This window comes from Vipera berus (assembly GCF_964194415.1).
Source record: "Vipera berus genome assembly, chromosome: 2".
Classification (NCBI taxonomy): domain Eukaryota; kingdom Metazoa; phylum Chordata; class Lepidosauria; order Squamata; family Viperidae; genus Vipera; species Vipera berus.
In genome coordinates this window covers 43824557-43850706 of record NC_138203.1, presented here as the reverse complement: position 1 = coordinate 43850706, position 26150 = coordinate 43824557, and the positions used below count along the sequence as shown (strand labels likewise).

At 37.6% G+C, this 26150-nt stretch overlaps 2 protein-coding genes across 2 annotated transcripts in view; one reads left to right on the top strand and one right to left on the bottom strand.

The window, feature by feature from the left end:
- The window catches only part of LIX1 (limb and CNS expressed 1), a gene marked incomplete at its 3' end in the record, with an annotated part of 34791 nt that extends 23072 nt beyond the window's left edge, over nt 1-11719 (top strand). Inside the window, exons 3-6 of the mRNA XM_081316433.1 lie at nt 3018-3158; nt 7668-7763; nt 9267-9344; nt 11435-11719. Of these exons, the coding sequence (XP_081172559.1) occupies nt 3018-3158; nt 7668-7763; nt 9267-9344; nt 11435-11719 (600 nt within the window). The remainder of the gene's footprint in view (nt 1-3017; nt 3159-7667; nt 7764-9266; nt 9345-11434) is intronic.
- A 3037-nt stretch (nt 11720-14756) lies between these two features.
- On the bottom strand, nt 14757-25923 carry LOC308662718 (2'-5'-oligoadenylate synthase 1A-like; the record flags this gene model as incomplete). The annotated part of the gene is made up of 8 exons (XM_081318860.1): nt 14757-14913; nt 15352-15561; nt 15942-16131; nt 16339-16463; nt 16588-16748; nt 19443-19633; nt 21228-21414; nt 25876-25923. 8 exons carry the CDS (start codon nt 25921-25923, stop codon nt 14757-14759), a joined length of 1269 nt encoding a protein of 422 aa, XP_081174986.1.
- Nucleotides 25924-26150: the final 227 nt, after the last annotated feature.

The window sequence follows — 26150 nt, the reverse complement described above, 5'->3', positions numbered from 1 at the left end:
TGTACTACCACATTGCTTGACTGCATCTCATATCACCAATTGTTTTGTTCTTTTAGACCAGACATCTCAAACTTGTGACATCACGTGAGGTCGCGCAACATATCTGGACAGTTTTGCCATTGCCAGCAATGGGGTGGACGCAGCTTCCGGATGATGCGTCTGGCCTGCAAGCTGGCAGTTTGACACCCTTGTTTTAGACCAATACATTGCTGTGAGGGAGTCTAACATAGCATACAACATGTCCATTAATTTATTTATCTAGCGTATGGCATACAATGTCATATGTGCTAGGCACAACGCAGTCCTGACAGCCTAAATTGCTAGTCCATTCTGTTTGGCGCTTACACACCTATCCTTGGTGCACTGCAGGGGAAAAACTAGCTTACACCAACTGACTAGTGGAGCTCAGTTTGCTAGCTCTTCCAGGCTCCTCCCACCAGTCTTGCCTTGCCTTGTGTTGCTTTGCCTCGCATCCAGCCAGGTCCATTAATTAAAACGAGATGGACACCCCCCCTCATGTTCACACTAACTACTTAGTTCTTTTCACCAAAAAATGTTGCCACACTTATTTTAACAAGTCTGTAGAACAATCTATGGAAATACCTTTGCCCTCAGAAAAAAAAATGCTAAGGTTTCCACAGTTCTCATGGATTCCCAGAATGAAGAATACTGCTTATATGAGGGTGGGTATTAAGAAGGTCACAGGACAAAACATAAGTACAGGAACTAAAATATAATGTTCAAAACTACTTAAGCTTTTGTGTCATTGATTATTTTCAAAAAAAGAGGTAAGAATTATTCTTGATGTGAAAATCTCTCAGCCTGCAAAGATTTTCTATTTGCTTTTAAATGTATGCAGCCTCTTTGATCTGCTACTTTGCTGGTCGTACTTAAAATAAATAGTTTCTTTTATCTTGCCTTTTTACTGGGTTTAGCCTTTGCAAAGATGGTTTAAATCCAAATTGTTTGGGTTGGTTTCTATTATAAGGTTTATTATTAAAAGCATGCAGTTCTGAATTTGGTCTAGGAATTTGAAAAAGTAAATATTCATATAACCCACAAGAGAAGGTTAAAACTAATAGAAGAAACTGGTAAGCTACATTGGCTTAGGCAATTCAAGAAAGTTGTAAAAGATGTGCAAGAAAAAGTTCAGATTGTTCAAGAGTGGTCTCATGCAGTACTTCTTACCAGTAGTAGATTTTTTAAAAATACATTTGAATTAGTAAGTAAAAAAGAAAATGAATTTTACTTTTCTTTTAAGATTCTATTTAAGGAAAAATGCTAGCAATTATAACAAGCATAGGCCAATGCTACCAATATTTAATCACACTGAAGAATGAACAGTCTTCACTGCATCAGGCAGTGTTGAAGCATCTGTTTCTCTACTAAACTAGACGTATGCAAAATTCAGCATTGCAAAAATTTTGCAGGGGTGATGAGCTTAGATGGTATTCAAAAAAAGATTGCACAAGACTTTAGGAAATGGAGCAAAAAAACTAATACTAGCCATTCTCTTGAACTATCCAATTAACCATAGGCTAACGATGTAAATTGTGGAAAACATCAGTAGATAGGACTAACAAACTATGTACAACTATAGCTTATCTGTAGTTTGTTAGCTGTTTTTGCTAGTCTTTCCCATAACTACAGTAGTGAGCCAACATTCAGCAACCTGAATCTGCTGAATGTTAACTTACCAGGGAATCAGCAGTATGCTAGCACATGTTGCTTTGATTACATCCATTAGTTTCTTTGCCAATGGACACCAGTAAACCAATTATTCATGGGTCTCCTTGTAGTTTTATTACTGGGCTCTCCAAGCTAGGAATTTTAAAAAAAACTTTGTCAAATATTCAGACCTCCCATCTTACTCTCAAAGTGGCTCTGGGCAGTGTACTATTAAAAATGTAAAAATCATGTAAAATACTATATCTCAATAAAATGATATAGATAAAACAGAGATGGGTTAAATTAAAAGTTTAAAAAAATATTGGTAGGGCCTTCAATACCTAACCAATCCCAAGGTTGCATGCTCCTCTGTGAGTCCAATGTGAGTCAGCAGACTCAAGTCTTCAAACTCTTTCAAAAGGCCAGGAGATTGGGAAAGTAATTTTTTTAGTTATCCAAAGAAATAAACATGGTATAGATTCTTTCCCTGACTTGTTTCAAGTGGAACAAGTGCTGGATACTATTGACAAAATGAACAAGTGTGCACGTTTGTAAGACAAGCAAGAAACATTGGTGAGGAACTGCAATTTCATTTGCACAAGCGTCATGGTGCATATGACATCATTATGACTTCTATAGTTGTAAATAAGCCACCAAGCTACCTATAGTTTGCTTCCTAAGTTGTTGATCGGAAGGCATGTAAATATCATGTATTAACTTAGTGCTTGTTTTCTGCTAAGCCAGAATCCTGATAATTATAATTTGGCACGGCATACAAATATGCATGGTGTTGTTACTATTTGCCTGTCTCAATATATGTCCCATAACCTTCACTGCATTTACCTTGAGTTTAAATATTCCACCTGAGTGGGAGAATGCACCTTTTATTCTCATCATGCACCATTTTATAAATCTCATCTTCCCACTATCACTTTTTTTCCTAAACTTTAAATCTCTGAATATTTTAGTCCTTCCACAGAAGGAAGGTGCTCCATCTCCTTGATTATTTTGGCTGCCCTTTTCAACACCTTTTGCAGCTGTCTAAGTTATTCTTGTGAGATGGGTGAGTGACCAAAGCTTCAGAGTATTATTGGAATCTGTACAAAACAAGCAGTTCCACATGAATTACAAGGAAACAAAATGGTTTTTCTAACCCCAGAAGAAGTGAAAACTGGCAACCATGTGGGAACATTCAGCTGATGATGACTCATCTCAGAAGAATGATTTTCTTTTTAAAATTTCAGGTCATCAAGTATTCCTCTCTTTGGTGTTAAGTACAATAAGGACAACTTCATCTTATAAAGATAGGAAATATGCTGTCTCAGGTCTTATATTTATTTGTATTTTAGTGTTCCCTGAGTAGGGCAGAAGCACGACGAGATGCTGCAAAAGTGGCTCTTATCAATTCTCTGTTCAATGAGTTGCCTTGTCGCAGGATCACAAAGGAATTCATTATGGAGAGTGTCCAGGAAGCTGTGTCTTCCACCAGTGTAAGTATTAGCCATCATTTTGTGTGCTGTATTCCTATGTATTTTTGATAAAATTATAAATAGGAAGGAAATTATTCACATAAGGACAGTATGAGAGGGTCTTGATTGATATATTTTTGCCATTATGATGAATGTTTCCCTTTTGACCCAACCACCCTTTCCCTCACTACATACATGTCAAGGCTACATTTTAAAAATTGATAATCTGTTTTGTTTCTTAAGAGGAACATATCAGGTTTTTCTAGTGTATTGTTGAGAAATAGAAGTTATAAGCACTCATGTTACTTATGCCAGAAATAGGGATTATTATTTTTTAATCTGAGCTGCAGTTTAGGCTTTAGGTACAATAGAGATGGGAAGATGGTGATGATATGGTGGTGTCAGTGGGTTATAGAGTTGAACGTTTTTGATTGCAAGTGGGAAAATAGGTATTTAGATTTAAGGCACTCATACTGTATTTACACCAATGTTACACCATTGATTACAGTTTGCTTGCGATGAGATGTTGAGTGACAAAATGGAAGTGAAGTGTATGAGCTCTGGTGCTCTGGAAGTGATAAAAAGAGGGGAAAACTGCATGTGGCTCTGATTTAGCCTCCTGACATATCCCAACGACTATAGAAATAGCAATGGCCCTTAGACTTATATACCATCCCATAATGCTTACAGCACTCTCTGGGCCTTTTATAATGTCAGCATTTCCCCCAAAACAATCTGGGTCACCATTTTAGCAATCTCAGAAGGATGAAGTCTGAGTCAACCTTGAGGCCATCAGGATCAAGCTACAGGCTGTGGGCAAAGTTACCGTGCAATACTGCTTTCTAACCACTGTGCTACCAGGGCTCCCACCATCATTATCATTTCAAAATAAAGCTGTAATGATAAAAAGTAAAATAGGCACCAAGTCCTGAAGAAGAATATTGATTTGATTTGATTTGACTCTGAAAAGCTGAAGTCTGAAAAGATTTAGATTGGGAGACACATTGGACATAATTTTCACATTTTAGTGGAGCTAATAGCCACTCATGCTGTGTAGAGCACTCACCAAAAATAGGACTCAAGAAGTTGACCACATCTGATCTAAGTCAGTGGCTTGATTATCCAGTTTCAGTACAGAAAATGTATTTTGTTTCAATAAAAAGTATACAATCCAAGCATAAGCCTGAATTAGAAATATTGCTTGACTTATCATTAGAATATTGATGCAATGAAAGAAAAAATGTACATTGAATATTCATTCATGCATACTTAGTGTATTAATTAATTTTAATGTTATTAAGACAAATGCTTAAAAATGTCTAGTTATATACTGCCATTCCCGCAGAGAATATATACTTTCTTGAAATGTATTATAAAATATAAGGAAAGTCAGTAATGGCCCAAAGGCTAAAACAGAAGTATGAATTATCTGAGCCCTTTGATTCATTTTCCTGTATTTCTGTCCTTTTTTCTTTATTATTTAACTGCCTCTGGCAAGGAAATAAGTTGGCAGGAGCTTTTGTGAAACAGAAACAGACTCAGATGTTAACATCTGCATTTGAGGTTACCTCCATATTTTTCATGTGTTCGTTTATAGCTACCATATGTTGTCATCAGCTATTCTGTTCCTATCATGGAAGTTTCTGCATTTACTAATAAATGATTTTTTAAGTCATCATTATGCTCATCCTGAACAGCCATTGTATATGTTTCCTAGTTATAAAGATATAAAAACATCAAGTAAATGCAGGTTGTACTATAGGGATTTAAAAAAAATATTCTATTTGTATTATGGATTTATTAAATACTAAATCCATTAATTTCCTTGAAACAAGACTCTGAACAGTTCTAAAACTCAGTCACCCCTCTAGATTTTCTATATGCCAGCTAAAGTTTCCAGTTTTTTACTGCTGCATAAGTAAATATTGTAAGAGAAATATATAATCTTGGTTTTGGTGTTCCAAATATTTCTAAAGGACAATTAACTATGTATATATAGAAGCCCTATACATATAACAAGAGTAGGTGATCTGGGACTTTAGAATGCCTTGTCATAGCCCCAGAGACTCATGGGGAGGGAGGGAGAGAGGGAGGGAGGGAGGGAGGAAGGAAGGAAGGAAGGAAGGAAGGAAGGAAGGAAGGAAGGAAGGAGGGAAGGAGGGAAGGAAGGAAGGAAGGAAGGAAGGAAGGAAGGAAGGAAGGAAGGAAGGAAGGAAGGAAGGAAGGAAGGAAGGAAGGAAGGAAGGAAGGGTCTTCCTCTTTTAAAAAAGGAAAGATCAGATAAATTAGAAAATCTCACCCACTTTACATTACCTTTCCAATCACTGCAGCCCTCATCCAAACAAATATTTAGTGCAATTCAAACGCAACATAAGAAAAAGTTGCTGATTCTAGTTATGGAGCCAATAGGCCCACTTGGTTCCTGTCAACTTCTGTGATTGACAAATAAAATAACCAGAAGGAGAGAGAATGAAGTCATCTCCTCTCCATCTCCATCATCATGATGGAAGTAAATCTAATGAATGTGGTACTGATGGGTAAAGATAATCTTACTGGAGCCATATTATATCTTACAGTTTTTGCTAATAGGGGTAGAATTCTATTTCAGTAAAAGCATGTGGATAATCTAATCAATAATTCAACAAAAGTTATGGGAAGAAAATAAATATGCTGACTTCTGCTGAATATATTACTTTAGGCTCCAACAAACTTAATGAAATCTTCCCTTTTCTATGGAAGAAATTGCTGAAAAGTTGAATACTGTAAATTATAAAATGCAAAGTTGCTGATAGGAAAGGAACAGATAGACTGGAATTACTCGGAGAGGGACAACCCTCTGGTAAAATAGATAATACTGTTCCTCCTCTACTAAACAGTTTGATGGAGACGGTGTTTAACATTATGGTGAATTTATAAAGCTTTCTTTTCAAACCACTTTACAAGTCCTAAAAAAAGGTTTTTAAAAGTCCTGTTTTATTTTTGAAAACAATGCTATACATTTGGGGAAACTAAGCCATTACTAATTTACACGTGACTTTTTAAAGAAAATTCATTTCATGCAATATGTATTTTTTTCAGTGGAAATTTTTTAAGGCAAAAGCTTAAAATCCCAAAGTTCTATGCAGTTATCCTCAGGGATATTTAAAAGCCAGCATAAATATTGTAGCAGCAGCATGCTCACGTTCTTGCATTTCCAAAGCTATAAATCTGCTAACAGTTCCAGTGCAGAAACCATTTTGTGGACAATGCTCTGTTCAGCTTTGCACAGCTTATCCAGAAAGATTGTGAAAAAGAAAAGAAAAATAAAATCAGCAAGTATTTCATTTTCACATGGTTCCTACAGAATGGAAAACAATAGCACTGGATATAAAGCTTTGATTCAAGCAGCTGCTTCCTCCCCCAGATGTGGCTCTATGATGCTAAGGTGTGCTATTGCATGAAATAAGCTATGAAATAACTGTGCCCTCATAATTTAATTTAAATCTTCACCCTTTCCATATTGAATTTGACAAACTCCACAAGTCTGCTTACAACAATAGTTTTGAGCTGAACTTTAAACCCCTCATGAAAAGGGAAGAAGGAGAAAGGCAGAGAGAGAGAGAGCAAAGGAAGGTTCCAGCAAGTATTATTCCTTCCACAAACGTATAGCTTTCTCACATCAGTTGTGTGTGTACAAGGGAGGGAAAGAGAGAAATGCATATGAATGCAATTCCATTCCTCATCTAGCCCCCCTTCCGGGACAAAGGTCGAGATGGTAGTTGAGAACAAATATTTACACACCCCATTTTTTACATGTGAAAAGGGCTGTGCTTTCAATGAGTGATCCCAGTCTCCACCTTGAGTTGTTTGACTCCTCCTGCAAACACCTCTTATATCAGACCACAATTTCTAACAGCGCAATTCTTCTAATTCCTCTTTTAAAATATGAAAGAAAGATGTGGATAAATGCTAAGAAAGTAAGATAGGCTTTGATTTACAACCACAATTGAGTCCAAAATTTCTAAGTAAGACATGTTGTGAGGTGAATTGTGCCCCATTTTATCATTTTATTTATTTATTTTGCTACAGTGGTTAAGCAAATCACTGCAGATGTTAAGTGCATCATGCGGTTGTTAAGAGAATCTGGCTTACCCCATTGGGGGAGAAGATTATAAATAGCGATCACATGACTCTGGGACAATGCAACTGTCATAAATACATGCCACTTACCAAGTGCTCCAATTCTGATCATGTGAACATGGGGATTCTGCAATGGTCAAGGGGTGAAAATCTGACATGAATCACATTTTTCATGCTGTTGCAACTTTGAACAGTCACTTAATGAATGTTTGTAAGTCAAGGACTACCTGTTCACTTAATTAAGGCTCAAACTAGCTTTTCTATTCTGGGCATATATATAAAAAGTATCTCATTGCTTTTGTTGGAAAAGACTCGTGCATATATGAGGTGTAAAAACTGCATACATTTTTTCTCTCTGCTTAAAATGAGCTTTCATAATTCAGTTTTAATTTATCTCTTTTTCCTTTCCAGGGTACTTTAAACGATGCAGATGATCCAAGCACAAGTATTGGAGCATATCACTATATGCTAGAATCAAACATGGGGAAAACAATGCTAGAATTTCAGGTATTTGTGGTGGCTTTTATGTGATTTGTTTGATCCGGACTGTCCAGAATTTTAAAGATATACAGGAATATATATATATTTCCTGAAGTCATGGGAAAACAAGTTTCTATTAAGGGAAGCCATAATTTTTCCTATCAAAAATACAGCTTCACTTTCTTGCTGTTTTCTTTTTCTTTGGACCTTTCATAAGGTGGCATTTGCGGTGTTTCATTTCAACACTGCAGAAAATGATCTTTCAGCAACAATTACAATCTGTGGAATTTGCATATTGACATTTCTCCTTTTCTGCACTGCTTTCCATTTTGGAATCCAGATGGACAAAGTTGCATTTTAATTATCTCTGACATGATTTTTATATGCACTGTTTTGTTTTGTTGCTGTTGTTTTGATGTTTCATCCCTCTAACCATGTCTGTCCAATGAACAAACTTCCTTTCCCAGTTTAGCTCTTTCCAAGTTTAGCTCTTGGTTTCTTTTTTCTTGGGTTTCTGTAGTAATCTATGAAGAACTTGATTTTTATTACAGTAGTAACACTAAAATCAGATAAAGTGTTATTTTACATAAAATAGAATAAAATACTAAATCAATACTACAGTAGATCAATAGTAAATTAACTAAACATACGGTATACTAAATCTTAAAAAATCAAGTCAGTTGTCAATTTAGAACAGTGGTCTCCAACCTTTCTTGCGTGGCAGCCCAGCCCAGGGAGGGAGGGCGTGTGAGTGGCAGGCACACGTGCACGGACACAGCTCCATTTGTGTGAGCGATACGCATGTGCCCTTCACTCAAGCAAATGAAGCTTCGCACATGAGCGGAGGGTGATTGTGCTTGCGTGAAGCTGCATTCATGGCAAGCAAAAGGTGCTTGAGTGGAGGGCACTTGTGCTCACATGCAAAGCTCCACTTGCGAGAGTGGAGGGTTCTCGTGCAAGTGGAGCTTCCCGCGCCTGCGCACTCGCCCATCTCTCCCATGGCCTGCTTTCTAACAGGCTGCAGCCCAGTAGTGGGCCACAGCCCAGGGGTTGAGGGTCCCTGGTTTAGAATATCCATTTATTAGTTATTGCTTTTTAAAAAAAGAAAAAGGGCAATAAAATAACGTAGCATCTCAAAAGAAAGTCCTATTTCTTTCGATGGATGCACTTCCAATAAATGCGTAGGATATTACAACATTAACAGAAAAAAAGGTTTGACCCTAGCAATGAACTAACACTGTTTTTTAAAAAAAGAGCTCTAGAGTTAAAGTAGCTTTTGTAAAAGTAGAGAACTCAGTAGCTTGAGTTCTACTGTTCTAGTTCTACAGTGCTTTGCAGAGGAAGTGTAATTTCAAATCTAATCCACAGCTTACATACCAAATCCTATATTTTCATTTAAAAATGCTGTGCAATAATTATTTGTTAATAAAAATATATACATTTTCTAAAATTGATTTGAAACCAGATTCTAGTTCTGGGCTTCTGAATACATTCTTCTTGTTATCTCACCTCCACACCCCATTCCCCTAGGAGCTTATGATCGTGTTTCAGCTTCTGCACTGGAATGGAAGCCTTAAAGCCCTGCGTGAAACCAAGTGTTCCCGGCAAGTAAGTAGCCTTCTAAAATGCAACACTAATTGTCAGTTATTCCCAACATTTGTTTTAAAAAAAAGTCTTCTTGAAGTTCTGCTGTGTAATATGCTTCCTCTTTTCTATAAGTCATTTATTGTGGTTGTCTGGTTTAACCGACTAGTGATTTTCAAATCCCATTGCTAGAAAATGTTTAGTTTAAGTTTACCACTTTTCCAACTGAGATGCCATCCTTTGCAATCAGTGTTGCATCTAAGACATCAGAGCGTGAACTGGGCATCACAACTCAGGAGAGCAATCAATGAAAATACAATATGGAGGCAGAGAATGCCCAAGAAAAATGTTGTAAAAATGTATAATCAGAAATTGTGAACAAGAGTTGGGGGTGGAATGAATAGGATCTACACGTATAAACAATGTAAAACATATATACATAACACCAAACATTTAAAAAAATAAATAAACACAAGAAATCTTTGATTTCAAGAATATATAGTTCTGGCTTATATTAGTAGTAAACAGAAATGAATAGGCAAAATTCATTTCATATTAAACATGCTGAGAAATATCCCATACAGTCCAATAAACATGTTTTATTTTTATTACTGTAAGTAATTGCTAAGTTAATTAACAATCACACCTAACTTCAGTTTTTGTTGATGATAAACTGGTAAGGAGGAATCCTCTCAGAGATTGCCTGGATTCTAATAAAACTTCCTGTATCTAGATGAAAAGCTGAAATGTTAATTCTGTAGCATAAAAGATCCTATTTTTAAAGAATCATGGCAACCCTTATCAACACAAGCCCGCACACTATTTGGTGATGCACTTTATAGACAGCCAAAAAGCATGCAAAATGAAAGATTGCGATCTGGTAGGTGAAGAAATGGGTATGGAAATATGAAAGCAATAATTAAAAGGGCTTTTAAGATATTTTAAGTACAATTTCTAATTTTATGGCATTAGAAAATAATTCAGTCCTTGCTGTACATTAACCTAAGGCTTTTGGGTGTGCCTTCAAGTCAGTGATGACTCCTGGTGACTTCCAAGACTGCTGCCTTGTATGAAGTAAAAAAAGGATGACCTTGACAGGTGAAGGAAGTGCAGACCCGCAGCATTCTGGTACTATAGCCAACCTTAATAAAAGTATTTTTAGCCCTATGGGGATTTTCTTTCTTGGTCTTTCTTGTCATATGGCCAACATTGCAGTATTCTTGGCAATATTTTCAGAAGTGGTTTGCTATTGCCTTCGTCCTGGCCCAAAATCTTCTACCTAGCTTCATGCCTAAGGCATGACTAGAACTCATAGTCTCCTAGTTTCTAGCCTAGTACCTTTAGTCACTACTCCAAACTGACTCACCACCCTCTTAGTTGCTCACATTAAAGCTCCTACACAACTAGGACTGCAGTTCATGACACGTTTCCAATAAAGGAGAATATTTGTAGCTCAGGGTTGAAATGAGGGGTCCTTGGTGCTCTCTGAGGTTGCTTGTTTTCTTGCAAACATTTCATTACCCTAACGAGGTAACATCATCAGTGCTAGTCTAACATCATCATCAGTGTTGTTAGGTAACTAGGTAACTAGCACTGATGATGTTACCTAGTTAATTTTAATTTAATTTTAATTTTAATTTTATTAGATTTATATACCGCCCTTTCCCGAAGGACTCAGGGCGGTTTACAGGGTATTTAAAATCAGCAATACAAAATACAAAAGTTAAAAAACAATTAAGAAAGATTAAATTATCCCTTAAAATAAAAACCCCAGTTAAAAAATTCTCAGCCTGGGCCGGAGATCTCAAAGAGCCAGGTCTTCAGGTCCCAGCGGAATGAATGAAGGTCAGGGGCAGTCCTCAGCTCCACGGGCAGCTGGTTCCAGAGGGCAGGCGCACCCACAGAAAAGGCCCTCCCCCTGGGTGTTATCCGTCGGCAGTTAGAATAATGAAATGTTTGCAAGAAAACAAGCAAGCTCAAAGAGCACCAAGGACCCCTCATGACATGTTTTTTTGGTGGATATGTTACCTGGTTCTCCAATATCTATATTTTAGGATGTATTTAATTTGCTATATTGATTACTAACTCTTCTTTTTGGGGTGGGTGGGTCATAGGAAGTGATTTCCTACTATTCCCAATACAATTTAGATGAACGGATGAGAAGTCATATGGCACTGGACTGGCTCATGAAAGAGCAAGAAATTCCGGGCATTATATCACAAGAGCTACAAGTGGCACTTAGAGAGCTCGAAGAAGCAAGGAAAGCTGGGCAAGAGTTGCGGTTTTACAAAGAAAAAAAAGAAATCCTTGGCCTGGCACTGAGTCAGCTGTACAGCAATTCTGCAACTACCTCTGCAAATGATGATCGCATGAGCCTAGTCCTCAGTGGCTATCGTTAGCCTACATTTGAGAGATGGGGTTATAGTATGGTTGCATCTTGGTTATTCATATCAATATGAAGTAACTGTTTACCTTACCTAGTGTACTGTGTAATGTTCTACCATGTTTTTCCTGAAAATAAGACCCAGTTTTAGTTTTTTTTTCCTCCAAAAGAGGCACCAGGTCTTATTTTGGGGGGGTGTCTTTTCCATTCATTTCGCTGTGGCAGTATGACAGCCCTGCCCAGCTGGCCCACTTTTGCGGCCAAGGAGCAGCTTCATTCTGCAGCTGAGAATGGAGCTCAAGCCTGCATTTTGCAATCAGAGGCCTTTCCAGAAGGCCTTGGCAGCCAAGAACCGAGCTACGGATTGAATCCATAGCTCAGTTCTCGGCTTTCTTCCGGAAAGGCCTCTGTCTGCAAAATGCAGGCCAGACCTCCATTCTCAATGGCAGAATGAAACTGCTCCTTCAGCCGCAGAAGGTGGGCCAGTGAGGCAAGTGTCAATCCATGGCTGCAATTGTAAGGTCCACCCCTTAACCCCACCCCTGCCGTAGCTTGATTTTTAAGTGTGTGCCTCAACCCAAAATTAGGGCTTATCTTTTGTGGTAGGGCTTATATTAGACCCACCCCCAAAAAAACAAACTAGGGCTTATTTTCAGGGTAGGTCTTACTTTTGGGAAAACACGATAAGCTGAAAGTCTCAGATTTCTTCCTTGATGAGAGGTATTCCAGGTACATAAGGAATCCTTGCATATCAAACTAAAGTTCCCAGGAAGTATGGAAAAGACGTATGCTTCAGTTTATGTTTCTTGCATTGGATGGGCAATGCCTAAAACTGACATGATACAATCTGAGAATGGACCAAGGGACTTTTTATAGTAACTGTTTAAGTAAAACTAACATTTAGGCTTCCACCTTCTTTAAAAAGAAGCACAGTCAGTTAAATATTGTTGTTCAGACCTTTTAGTGTATTAATTGAGTTTATTCATTGGGGAGACATTCAGGAAAGAAGTGATAGCCTTGCAATATGCAAAAAACCAAAACCCTGTAAGTTTACTAACCTTTTTAATAGAGAACAATACAGTTTTTATATTAAAAAGTGACATGTTCTCAAAAAAACAACACAATGAGATAATTTAAAATATACTCAGTTGTAGCAAATCTATATCAATTTCTTTTTACCCAAGAAGAGGAAAAAAACCCTACAGATAATTCAAAGAAACCAAATTTGATCCAATTTGCTAAATAAATTAGGGAAATAACACATCAAGCTTGTTGCTTCTGAATATGGAATCAAACCATTGTTTGTTAGACTATTTTGTTTTCCTCTGCAAATCAGAGAAAGAAGGTAATATCTTTGAAACGCAATTGAAATAACTACACATCTTATTCAAATTTCCCATATAGAAATAGGCTCTGTAAATACTTAGCAGGCAAAGACTGGCTGCTATATCAACACAATGCCCAATCAATGCTGGAAGAGTCAGAATAATACTGGAGTGTACAGCTACCAAATCTGGACTGCAAAAATTCAAATTAGGATCTCTTAAAGCAAATACATCCTTTTTCAGGATTGCACAGAAGCCTCAGAAAAGATGACTGTCACCACAGCAAAAGAGCACATGTATTTTGGCACTGAAAACAGTAATTTAGAATTATTCAGCATATTTCCTGCAACCGTGTTTTCCATCTATCTTCACATGAAATAATGATAATTTAACAACCGACTTTTTAGTCTGCTTTTAAGATTGCTTAACTTAAGACCTTCAAGCAAAATTATTCAGTACTACTAGCATTTCATTTATCATAGATTTCTGATTTAGCAGTAATCTTGACTGGTTAGCCTTTTGTTGTTTCTGTATCACAATACATTGTTTGTCACTCACAGTCCAGACAATCTACTCTGATTGTCCGATGCACTGTGCTTATCTATAACACAAAAGAGTCAAGTATATTACTGTATTATTGTGAATAATCTTATGTTCACAACATTGCCACAAAATGCTATATATAGCATACCACATAAATTGGGTGGGGTTTTTAGTATTCACAGTTGTCCTCCTTGTGCTACAGCAAATATTAAAATGAGAGCCATTGTCTACACGGAATTACAAGAATGGGCAAATGAAGGAACCATCAAACTAAAAATGGCTATTGTGTATTAATGTATTCTGTTTGATCATCCTCCTATGTGGAATTTGGACAGTAATTCTGTAAAATAAAATGTTCTGAAACTTTCTCAGAAAATAAAGCAAATGAATGTTTTGCATACAGGTAAAACACAGAAAAAAGAGAGTTACTGTGATAGCTTATTTCTCTAGGGCATAAAAAATTATTGTAAGGCTTCTTTCATTCTGTGATTTGTTTTAGGCAGGGCTTTTTTTCTCATAGAATGCTCAGAACGGAGTTCCGGCACCTTTTTTGGATGGAACCTTGTAGGGTAGGCAAAGCGGGTTGTATGACGTGTGAGTTCTGGCACCTTTTTCTTTTACAAAAAAAGCACTGGTTTTAGGATAAGTGTTCTTGAAGCCTAACTTTGTAATCAGATGTCAAAGATGTCAAAAGAGAAGCAAGTTTGCCAAGGGAGAAAACTAATCTGCCTCTTGCAAGGCAGGAGAAGATAGAGGAGGACAGAAGTTCATCTGATTTTATTTTCAACATAAAAATATGAGTCTTCTGAAATCTCTAAGCAGTCAGGCCCATTGATTTGCATTCAGTGTGGCCAGTTGATTTCAACCTAAATGTTCTCCTCTTGCCATTTCTTATCTTACCAAATCTAAACCTATGTTTACCTTGGAAACATGGGGTGAAATATCGTGGAAACAAAAGCTGTGTGCATCTGTTGTGGATATGAGGAGCGGAGTAGAAGAAAAGGTCATAGTTTATGTCAGCTTCTCTGATTCACTAGATGCCTTCCTATTGTATTTTTGAAAAGGGGAAGAAGTTGCAAGTAAAATACATGTGCCATGACTCTTTGTCTGGTAATTTCATTTCCACAGGTGGCTTTCTCCTAGCGGTAGGAGACCTTGCTGATTGTAACAAAGACCTACTTGAGTTCACCACTTGTTTGTAAAAAGCCAAGGCTCCTTTGCTGCTCTGCCATTGAAGAGGGGCTTGAGGAGGCTCTGCCTGGCCACGTGGGCTACTTCATCCCAAGCATTGCTATTTTCACACAAATTGAAGGTTGGGTTAACAGGATCCAGCACAAATGGCCTAAGAGAGAGAGAAAATATCCCATGTTGACAGGTGATGATTTATTGGACATTCAAATATGCCATGCGACAAGACACTTGGATGAGTCCATCTATTCCTAATGATCAGATATGCATACATCCCCTTCCATCCATTGTACAGTTCCAGTTCTACCTGTTCATCCTTTTCACAAATCATCTTTATTTCCGTGGACCATTGCTTTGGTACAGTATTGCCTTCTGCAGTAGCAATTTAATCCTTCAGATGGCTATTAAAATATGCCTGGAACAAAACCCAGAAATATAGAGCAAGCAAACGTGTGCTCTATAAGTCTAACAGAGCCATTCACTAAGAACAACATAGAACATTGATAAAATATCACAAGCCCAGTCCTTCTTCCTGCTTGCTAGACTGGGTCTATAAGTGAAGAACAGTCAAATGTACAGAAGTTTTACTTACCTGCGTTGCTTCAAAAACATTTTCTGGAAAATTGAAAAATTTGGTCTGTAGTGTCTGTGCCATGTGATGCATATCTCTTGATACTGAGTCAAAAGCTTCAGGACAGCTCTCATCCCCTGTACAAAGCTGAAAAAGATGGGCTTTCCAGCCAGTTCCCAGACATAAATGGTGATCAATTCAATTGTATAGGAGGAGGGAAGCCTGCGAAACCTAAAGGCAGAGAAAAGATATTCAGTCAGAGAAGTTTCAATTGCAAGAAATTGTTAAGAGCAAAAGTCAAAACCCCTAAATGCTAAAAACGAACAACAAAATGTCATTTTGTTTTTAATTTTCAATTTGTTAACTGTTCCTTGCATAGGAGCAGCTGTGGGCTTAGCATTTTTCATAGTTCTCCTGTTGACATCAAGCTTTTGATTTATATTTTCTAATTTACAAATTAGCCATCAAATGGAGCTGAAAAAGACATGGGAAAAATTATAAAAATCTATAAATCACACCTCTACTGTGTTAGAAGTGTTTCCCGTTATAAAGCTGGGAAACATGAAAATATGAAGATGAAAAAAGGAGAGGTTTAGATGCTAGCAACTTACTTATTTTCTTTAGTTGGTTCAGCAAATGAAGTTTTGAACCAGTGCTTCATTAAACGTATGAAATCCTTCACCATTTCTGTTGATGCTTTAACAAATTCAGCTTGGTGCTTCAATAACACCATGGTGTACATCTGGATCTTATCATCATCATTGCAAAGGTACAGCTTATGATAAAAGCTCTCTTTTGGACCTGTTAACACCAAGCAATCTATAAGACTAATGGTGCTTCTTTGACCTACTGTATCTTTAGATCTTAACAAAAACCAAACCTTACAAATTGTGAGCGCCTGGAAATATTGCATCAATCTAAATCTAAATACTAATGTAGAACATCCCAGTAGTGATGTTTTGGTGAGAGGAAAAAGAACTGCTTTTGTAAATAATAGCCACATCTTACCTGTTGATAACACAGATGCAAACATGTCACAGCAAGGCATGACGTCAAATGAGTGACCATGATGATTTTTATAACACTTAAAATAGAACCTCAAGGAAAATTTTGTCCTTTTCTGCATGACTAACCTTAAAAGAGGAGGAAAATAAAAGATATAATGATGCTTTAATGTAACAGCTTTAATGTAGTTAGGAGCTGGGGGGGGGATGAAAGTAGAAGAGAAAAGAACATGAAACAAATAAAAGTTCATACCTGGCTGTCCACGAGGATTTTATCAGGGCATTTCCTAACTCTTCTAGGATCCCTGGAGTTGTCCTTTGGCAGTCTTCTAAACTGGCAAAAGCTTTGCTAAAAAGAACTATGTCCACATCAGAAAAGTCTTGGGTGTCCGTTCCTTTTACATATGAACCACCCTGTTGCGTGGAATATTACCCCAAAAGATGGTTAACACTTGATTTTAATCCACAAAGTCTTGAATACTTTAACAGCAAAACAGAAATACCAGCTGCACACATGCAGTATTTTAGGCTATTAGCGGAAAACAGGTACATCACACTAACTGCTTATAGAAAGCATTACTGGACCTTCACAAAAATAGATCGCGCCATGTATCCAAGTGTCTTTAAGAACATGCTTACTCTAAAAACAGGGATCAAATATGAGGGGGATTGTTTTTCTTTACTATTATCCCCAGCAAAGGAACTTTATCTCATCTCAGCTCTAAAATAGACAACTGAGAACTGGAGATATCCACATTAGACCAGTGCAAACCACTATGGTGCATCATGCAGACTATCTTGTAATCCCAAAGATTTACTCACTAGCACAAAGAGGAAGCCAAATAAAAGAACTAGGCTCCTGTCACAAAGGCAATCCTTGTAAGTCGTGTGAATGACTATAAGTGAATAAGCCATATACAGGCTTATTGCCTAGCTTTTTGACAATTGCCTTAGTCATAGACCAGGATATCCAGAGACTATCAAGTTTTGTTTGCAATTATTTGAAATTCTTCAATTGATAGTATCATTTCAATATGGATTTTTGTTCCTGTTGATTAATACAGTTACTTCTGCTTTTTACATGATTTGGAAAATGATGAATTTAACCTGTTCAACAAATACTATAGAAAAGGACCATTTTCTATCCTTTATACTGGATTTGTATTGTCATTAAGAAGACATATGCTCTCATAATACTCTTGATTAATTTTTAATTTAGAGCAACATTCTAAATTATATAAATCTTGTTTATATAAATTTCTTTGTGATTCATCTATCAAAGCATCTGAGTATCTTATGGAGGTTGAAAAACAATTTTGGTTTGAACAGCCAATTTTTCTTTGCTTTTTGAAAGGGAGCAGTTACTATTTGCTTTTCCTTGTGTAATCCAACACTACTCATACACTTGATAAATCTCAATGTACATGTCTGGAGATACTTCAGTAGTTTAGTCTAACATTACAGTTGGATGCATTACGATTTACCTCATATTGCCACACTTTTTTTTTCTTTAGCCCTCCCCCATTTCGCCTGCATTTCTAACAATTTTCCTTGATGAAGAATTCTTTGAAATGTGGAAGCTTGCTAGAAGGTCTAATCTAATCAAGGTATTACTATGGTATGGATTTTGGGGTTATGGTTAGAACTTAAAGAAAGTTCCTTGAGCCCAATGATCTGGAAATGATCCTGTTATCCCCATTCTCCTGAATTCTGGATCTGTATTGGATGACTAGGTCTCCCTGTTCCTATCAATCTGGCCTTTTGCCATCTTCTGCATCTTGATTTTACCACTGAGTGTTGGCTAGATGCATTAGTTATGCATGGGCTTTACCACCTTAGAACAGGATAATTAACTATGAAGCTTTACAGAAAAATTCCTTAATGAAATGTGGCATATTTCCAACACATATCTCATGCATCATTGATCCATAAAATTAATTGCCTGGGGATGCAAGACTATCATCTGCTTTATCAGTTGCATTGCTTCTTACAGATAATACATACAATATAGCTGTCTTGCATAATGCCCATCCATGCGTTCATTTTGCTTCCATATGCATAATAGCTCACTGCCATACATGTGAATGGAACACATTTGTTCAAATCAATTCCACATGCTCTTTTCCTTAAACAGAGATTAAGATGAAGAATATAATGCATGAAGAAATCTTAAAACACTTGATTTAATTAGACACCAGAGACCTCAAAAGTTCAGAAAGCGACAGTGATTCAAAGGAATTATACTTTATTCAAAAATGTATATACTGCTTCCCATGAGATATTGCCTAATTCCTAACTTTGGTCATGGTAAATCATATCCAGCTTTTGGTGATATCTGAATGTTAAAGGAGGAATTATTCAGGTCCCATATTCACTTCAGTAACAGTCACACTGACACAGGCAAGATTGTCCTTGTTTCAAACTCATGAGATTGAAAGAGCCAGGTTACTGCAATAGAATTTGATCAAAGGGCCACAGATTGGTAATTTACAGAATATCCAAATATTCCATCAGATAATAATATCATAGTAAAATATCCTGGCAAAATCTCTAGCCAAGGGAAAAATGCATATATTTCTCTAAGTAAATTGAGCGCTCCTATAACAGATCAATCTCACTGCAAAGCATTACTCTTGAGAGAAAATATGAAATGGATGATACTGATGAGAAGCTAATGTGCACACAAACTCGCTAATCCAATTATGTGGACAGTTAGTAAAATATGAAATGTCAGATTAAAAAAAGAGTAACTTTTTAATAGGGAATGAGAATGTACTTTTGTGATCAGAGAGCCTTGGTGGAGCAGTGGGCTAATGCCTCCTTAAGTAACACCAGCTGCCTGCAATTAGTGCAGGTTCGAGTCCCACCAGGCTCAAGGTTGACTCAGCCTTCCATCCTTCCGAGGTAGGTAAAATGAGGACCCAGATTGTTGGGGGCAATTAAGCTGACTTTGTAATAATGCCACTTGGGGTGTGTGTGAAAGCCCTAATAAGCAGGCATATACATAGAATGAAGGCTACTGCTAAGCTTGTAAGCCGCCCTGAGTCTTCGGAGAAGGGCGGGATATAAATGGAATTAAAAAAAAAGATGCATAGCAAATATAAATACCTTGATAATGGAGGTTATTGGCAATGGAAAAATTTCTTTGATAAATGCAATAATGCCTTCAACTTCTGAGGTACAGGCTAGCCTTAGAGGACCCAAAATGGGTCTGAGTTTTTCTTCCACAAATGCATTTATCTCCATTGGTGTTGTATACTCCAAGAAGCTTTCAGGCTTAAATTTAGTGGCCATTTGAGCTGTACCAAAATAAATAAATAAATAAATAAATAAATAAATAAAAATAAAGACAAATTACAGGTTTTCTTAAATTATGATTCATGGCTATTCTGCACTGAATTAGTAACTCCTTTGGAGCTTACTGCTATCATTAGTACCCTAACATAGATTTCTAAGAAAAAAATGTGGGGCTCTTTGCAAGAAATTTCTCTTAAATTTTGGAATGTTCTGCAAGCCAAGATAACTCTGTGTGAAATGGATGATGCCATTTGAGCTGGGTGGCTTTAGAGTTGTGGCCAGAATGGCAGTTCTTTTTCCCCATGTTCAATTACTTGAAAGGAGCCAATTTGATCAGCCACTTATCTCAGCTCCTTACAGCACCAAGGTTTTGTGCAACTGTGGAGAGAAAGCACAACCTTTCATATCAGAGTAAATATCCCAAATGCTGTTAGGGCCAGGATGTCTTCCCCTCAAATCCTTGTATTCCCAAGATGTTCCTAACCTTAACCCATTCCTATTTATTCAGCATACTTTAGTCAGTCAAAAAAGAGTGAGGCAACATGCAAATTAGATGTTTTAATCTGAAACTTTCACAACTAAAACAACGCCATTCTGTCAGGCATGCCATACTGTATGAACTGATCTGGTTGATAACTGCCCCTTCTCCATTTTGAGATAGAAATTAAAATCTAGAAAAGCTTTCCAAAAACAGACCAGCTTTAAGACGTTTGTCTATGTTTCATTTTAATTTTGATTCCTACATGATTCTCCATAGTTCAATGAGTAAAAATTCTGGAAAATAAAAGTCCCCCACTTGCTTCTGAGATATGTCAGACTACTTATGAGAAAATGGTCACTCATTAGTTGATGATCATTGGAAATTGTTACACAGCCAATGTACAGAGTTGTGTCCATAACCAATATATCGAACATGTGGTGGAATGTAGCCTGGATTCCAGGAGGGAAGGCTGCATTCCAGAGGATCAAAAGACAGCAAAGTTTAGATAGTTTGGTTTGGAGGAACAGGATCAAAACAGCTCCTTCCCAAAAGTTCTCAGAGTATAGTGCAATTAATTTGCTTTAGTTTGGCAAGATTCTGTTTGTAGGTGAGGAATAATAAAGGAAACTGCTTAGAACAGGTGTCCCCAACCTTTTTGATTCCATGGACTGGTGGCAGTGGCGGTGGTGGCTTTGGCAGTTTTGGTGGCAGAGGGGAATGGTTTTGTGCACGCGACTTAAATCCCATGCACACACAAATGAAGCTTTACATGCTTGCCTGCCACTTCAGCAGCCCAGTTCCCAACAGGCTGCTGCCCGGTAGTGGTCCGTGGCCCAGGGGCTGGGGACACTTGGCTTAGAAAAAACTTTGTTTGCCTTTCCTGGTCTTTGGGCCTGATAGAACATGATCACCATATGTTTAATAGCTTGCCCTGTTGTTATACTGAATATTATAATTTCATGGCAACTTTTATACTGGTTTTGGAAGGCCATAATTTGCATACCTCATCGCAGGAAAACACAACATATGGGGCAGTTTTAAAAAGTAAAACTGAAATCACACAGATCCTCAGCAATGAAAGACTTCAGAGCTAAAGTTCAAAATAAAAATATCACCTCTTTTATTGGCTGTAAAGTGGTGCTTCTGTTTCTCATGGTGTTCCCTGGCATGGACTGATCCAAACTGCTTGCAGCACATTCTGCAAGATATGGCTGTTCCCATGGCTACAAATGTTGTTTCCCTTTTCAGTGTCATATTCCAACAACTCCTTTGATTGTTCGCCAGTACCACTTCATGCTCATCCTGTTAAACAGTGATCTATATGAGTGAATTAATACTGAATCACCTGGATCGGGGTGAAAGAAATTAATAACTGGAGGAAGAGAAAACATAACACAAATTTAAATTTTATTGAGGTAGATTGAAAACCATGGGAAGCTAACATTCTGCTTCTACCATAGCCAATCAGACACTCATTGGAAACCCTGCAAATTTTACACAGAGGCATCATCTTCTCCACCTATGCAGCAAGTATTAACTGGAATTACAGCTAGTCCTCATTTAGTGACCACAATTTGGAGCATTTGCTCAGTCATTAAGCAAATCTGTTAATAAGTGAAACTGCAGCTTTCTTTTGCTTTAGAGACGATGTAAGTTGTAAATACAAGAATTGGTTGCAAAGTTACATTTTCCTCACTATTGTATCAGTACATAGTTGCTGTTGGAGGCAGTTGTTCAACAAAGACTACCTGTAGTAAATGTTTATCATGACTTTATGAAGCTTTATACTCCTTGAAATTGTTCCATGAATCTGCTGGTCTTTGCAGTCCTCCAAAATAGTCCCATCACTTTATTTGCGGACAAAGAGTAGGTCAATCATTTAATATGGAGAAATATGTCTTTCAATCTGTTCCAAATTTTCCACCATATAACTTCCATGGATGTCTTTAGTCATTAGGAGGGAAGAAAGCTCCATTTTTCCATCTACTTTCTCCATATGGCATACAATATTATGTAACTTTATTTATTCCCCAAGCCCCTGAAAATGTTGTAATACTATCTCACAGGAAAGACCTTTGATCATTTTGGTTGTTCTTTTCTCTCTTTTTTCTGTTCTACAATATACTTGTACTACACTGTAATCAGAACATCACAATGTTTAAGACACACATTTTGTATTTAAATCTCCCCCCAGGAAGGCAAATTCCCTAATTTTGACCCAGATTTAGAATTTTCAGCATGCAATGAATGCTTTAAGTTTTTGTAAGACTTAACATAGTATTTCATCCCTTAACACATCTTCCTCTTCAAAGAGGGGGAAACCAATAGCCTTGAACATCTGAGAATATTATGTTCTTACAATGTATGTCTCTGCAGCTGGTAGCCAGGAAAAAAAAAGATACTTCTATGTTGTATGTAGGGGGTCTGTATTCAAACAGATCTTAGTAGTGCAATTAGCTCAAGAATGATAACTCAAGGTAAACAAAGAGATTGCTAAGGAACTTGCAGATGTCTCAAAATTCGTTGCTTCAGGCTTTGAGGAATCATGGAGAATGACTATAATGCCCATGATTTCTTAAATGGTTATATTGAGAGGAAAAATTGTTCCTATCTTCAAAAGTGCATTAGGAAAAATCAAAGGTCTGAGTATGGGATGGGGGAATTCTATTGGTAATAGTGCACACAAAAAAGTTCTGAGTGTCTAGCTATATCGCAAGATGAACATGAGCCAAAACTTTGACACAGGTGCAAATAAGAATAGTAATAATAGTAATAATAAGCATAGTGCCAATATGACAAGAAATCATTATTCCTTTCTATTCTGCAATGTCCAAACCTAGAATATTGAAATCACATTTTATGAAGGACATTGTTAAATTGGAGTGTAGTTAGAAGAGATGAACCAAAAGTGATTAGGGGCCTGGAAGGAAAAATGTATCAGGAGCAGGTGAAGCTGTTGAGTATATTTAGTCTGAAAAAGCCTAAGACTGCATATATATCATAATTGGATATATCGTAATTGTTTTCAAGTTTCTGATGTAGTGCCTTGCAGGAGATAAGCCAGAGTTGTTCTAGAGGACAAGAGAATTAAAAATGGGTCTAAATTACAAGGAAGCAGATGTCAGTTGGGCATCGGGGGGGAAAAACCCCTCCTAATTGTAATAGCTATTCAGCAATCCAGCAAGCTGCCTCAGGATGATGGATGATGGATGCTTCACTGGAAATCTAAGGCTAAATGGCCATTGTTGGGGACTGTGATGCATTTCCATCCTGAGAATGCTATGCTTTAACGGCATGCAATTTGTACACTGACAAATGCCTTGCTCAGTCACTTGGCCACCTCATTCCGTGCCATCTGCAGGTTTGGAGGAAGCACAAGGATATCCCCATATGTACAATAAAATGAAAGTGGATTAACTATTTCATGAACAATTACAGCTATGCTATTTCTATTCTATTGGAATTAAGATTGCCGGAAGAAATATCAACAACCTAAGATACGCAGATGATACCACTCTAATGGCAGAAAGTGAAGAAGAACTAAAGAGCCTCTTGTTGCGGGTGAAGAAGGAGAGTGCAAAACTTGGGTTGAAACTTAACATTAAGAAAACCAAGATCATGGCATCTGGCCCTCTCAATTCCTGGCAAATAGATGGGGAAGAAATGGAGGTAGTGACAGATTTTATTTTCCTGGGCTCCAAGATCACTGCAGATGGGGACTGTAGCCAAGAAATTAAAAGACGCTTGCTCCTGGGGAGGAAAGCCATGACAAATCTAGACAGCACACTAAAAAGCAGAGACATCACCCTGTCAACAAAAGTGCGTATAGTCAAGGCTATGGTCTTCCCAGTTGCAATGTATGGCAGTGAAAGTTGGACCATAAGAAAGGCTGAGCGCCAAAGAATTGAGGCCTTTGAACTATGGTGCTGGAGAAGACTCCTGCGAGTCCCTTGGACTGCAAGGCGATCAAACCGGTCAGTCCTAGAGATCAATCCTGACTGCTCTTTAGAAGGCCAGATCCTGAAGCTAAAACTCAAATACTTTGGCCACCTAATGAGAAGGAAGGACTCACTGGAGAAAAGCCTAATGCTGGGAAAGATCGAGGGCAATAGAAGAAGGGGACGACAGAGAATGAGGTGGCTGGATGGAGTCACTGAAGCAGTAGGCGTGAGCTTAAATGGACTCCAGAAGATGGTAGAGGACAGAAAGGCCTGGAGGAATGTTGTCCATAGGGTCGCGATGGGTTGGACACGACTTCGCAGCTAACAACAACAACAATTTCTATTCAGGAAAGGGCATAAAGGACATAAATATATAACCAAAGGACATAAATATACATTCCTAGCCACAAAGATTATTGGGTGATTGTAGCATCCTCCATTATTCATTGATTCATTCACTCCTTAATTCATACCAATAACATTCCATCCTTTTTCTTTTGTTCCTCAAAGTAGGTAAAAGTAATAAATATACTTAGAATGCTACTGCAAAAGAGGGGAGGAGAGTGCAGATGGAAATAGAAAGCTTGCGGGAACCTTGTCTCTTGTATACCTAAAAATGACTCTCAGAAAATAAGGGAATTTCTAAACAGGTTCTTGTGTTGACCTTAATGTCTGAATCTATATACTACTAAAACTTTCTTGTCTGTGACCTTTAACTGGGTGAAACAGCATCATAGAGCAACCTTTTTTGAACTAAAATACCTCAAATAAGCTAACTTAGAGTATGCATCCAAAATCTGGGACCCATGACTCTAATGAGATTGAAATTGAGCTTCACCGTCACCTGAATTTTCAGTAGACTGGTCCCATCCTAGCCTTCCAGGTAGACTGGCCCCTCTGACCATTGGAATTTGGGTAGACCAGTCCTATCCTAGCCCTCTAGAGGCCCGGTAGGTTGGTCCCATGCCAGAGGGTGATCAACTGCAATCAAGACAGCAGGAAGTCAGAAGCTGTTCCTATTCCCACTGTTTGTTTTGCCCTTGACCATTCTGCCTCTCTGTTTAGGTAAGAAAATATCTCAATGAGTCACAGGTTGTCTAGTGGTTCATATTTTCATAGGCAGCCTCCCAGATTGCCCAGCATTAAATCAATCATGCTTAGAAAGCAATCAAATCAATCCTGATTTTTCAGTTTGGGTATAATTTGTTCCTAGTACAATAGTATTCTCATATGGCCTTTATTCCCCCCTTTGTTTCAAAAAAGCACTTCCAGGTACTTAATAAAGTCATTCAGTGACAACAACAGCAACAGAACTTAGCTAAGAATGAATAAAGTTACATCTTCCAGCTTACCTTTGAGTCATGTGAAGGAGCCTCACACAAAAACTCTGTACTGCATGTTTCACAATGAACCCTCCCAAGATGCTTAGCATGAAAATGATATCTCAGAGCCGCACGGCTAACAAAGTCATTCCCACATCTCTCACAGTTATATGACTTCTGCTTTATACCCCACATCCTGTAAAAACACAGAACCAGGCTCTTAAAAAGTACTTTTTAAGCCTTTTGATCATAATACAGTACAATAATATAACTGCTATGTACATAAGAGCAATCAAATCTGAAAAAATTGCCACAGATATCAGATAGTCTCCATATTTAGAATAACCTGATTCAGTTCTGATCAGCCTGGAAACAGAGAAACCATCTAGATCCTAAAACTATCTAATTTATTTTAAGAGTGCTGATTCCTTTTTCACATTCATTTCCATCTCCCTAGTTTAATTAGAAAGGAGTCATTTTCTGCCAAAAAGAAATCTTACTTGCCAAAGCCATTGTGTCCTTATTTCACGCAAGTCTGTTTGTTTCATTATTGCCCAGTTACCCTGCCAGCTGGCCAAATCATTTCTGTACCACCCCCACTGGCTTGGAATTGTGGGTGTTGTAGTTTATGCTACCTTAATAAGAGACTTGGAAATTTCACTTCATAACAAACTTGGCTCTAATAGCATTGGAATAATAGCTGTAAACAAGCAGTATGCACTGCAGCTCTTGTGCATTTTTACAGTGCCTGGAAGAAGGGTTTAATATGAGACCT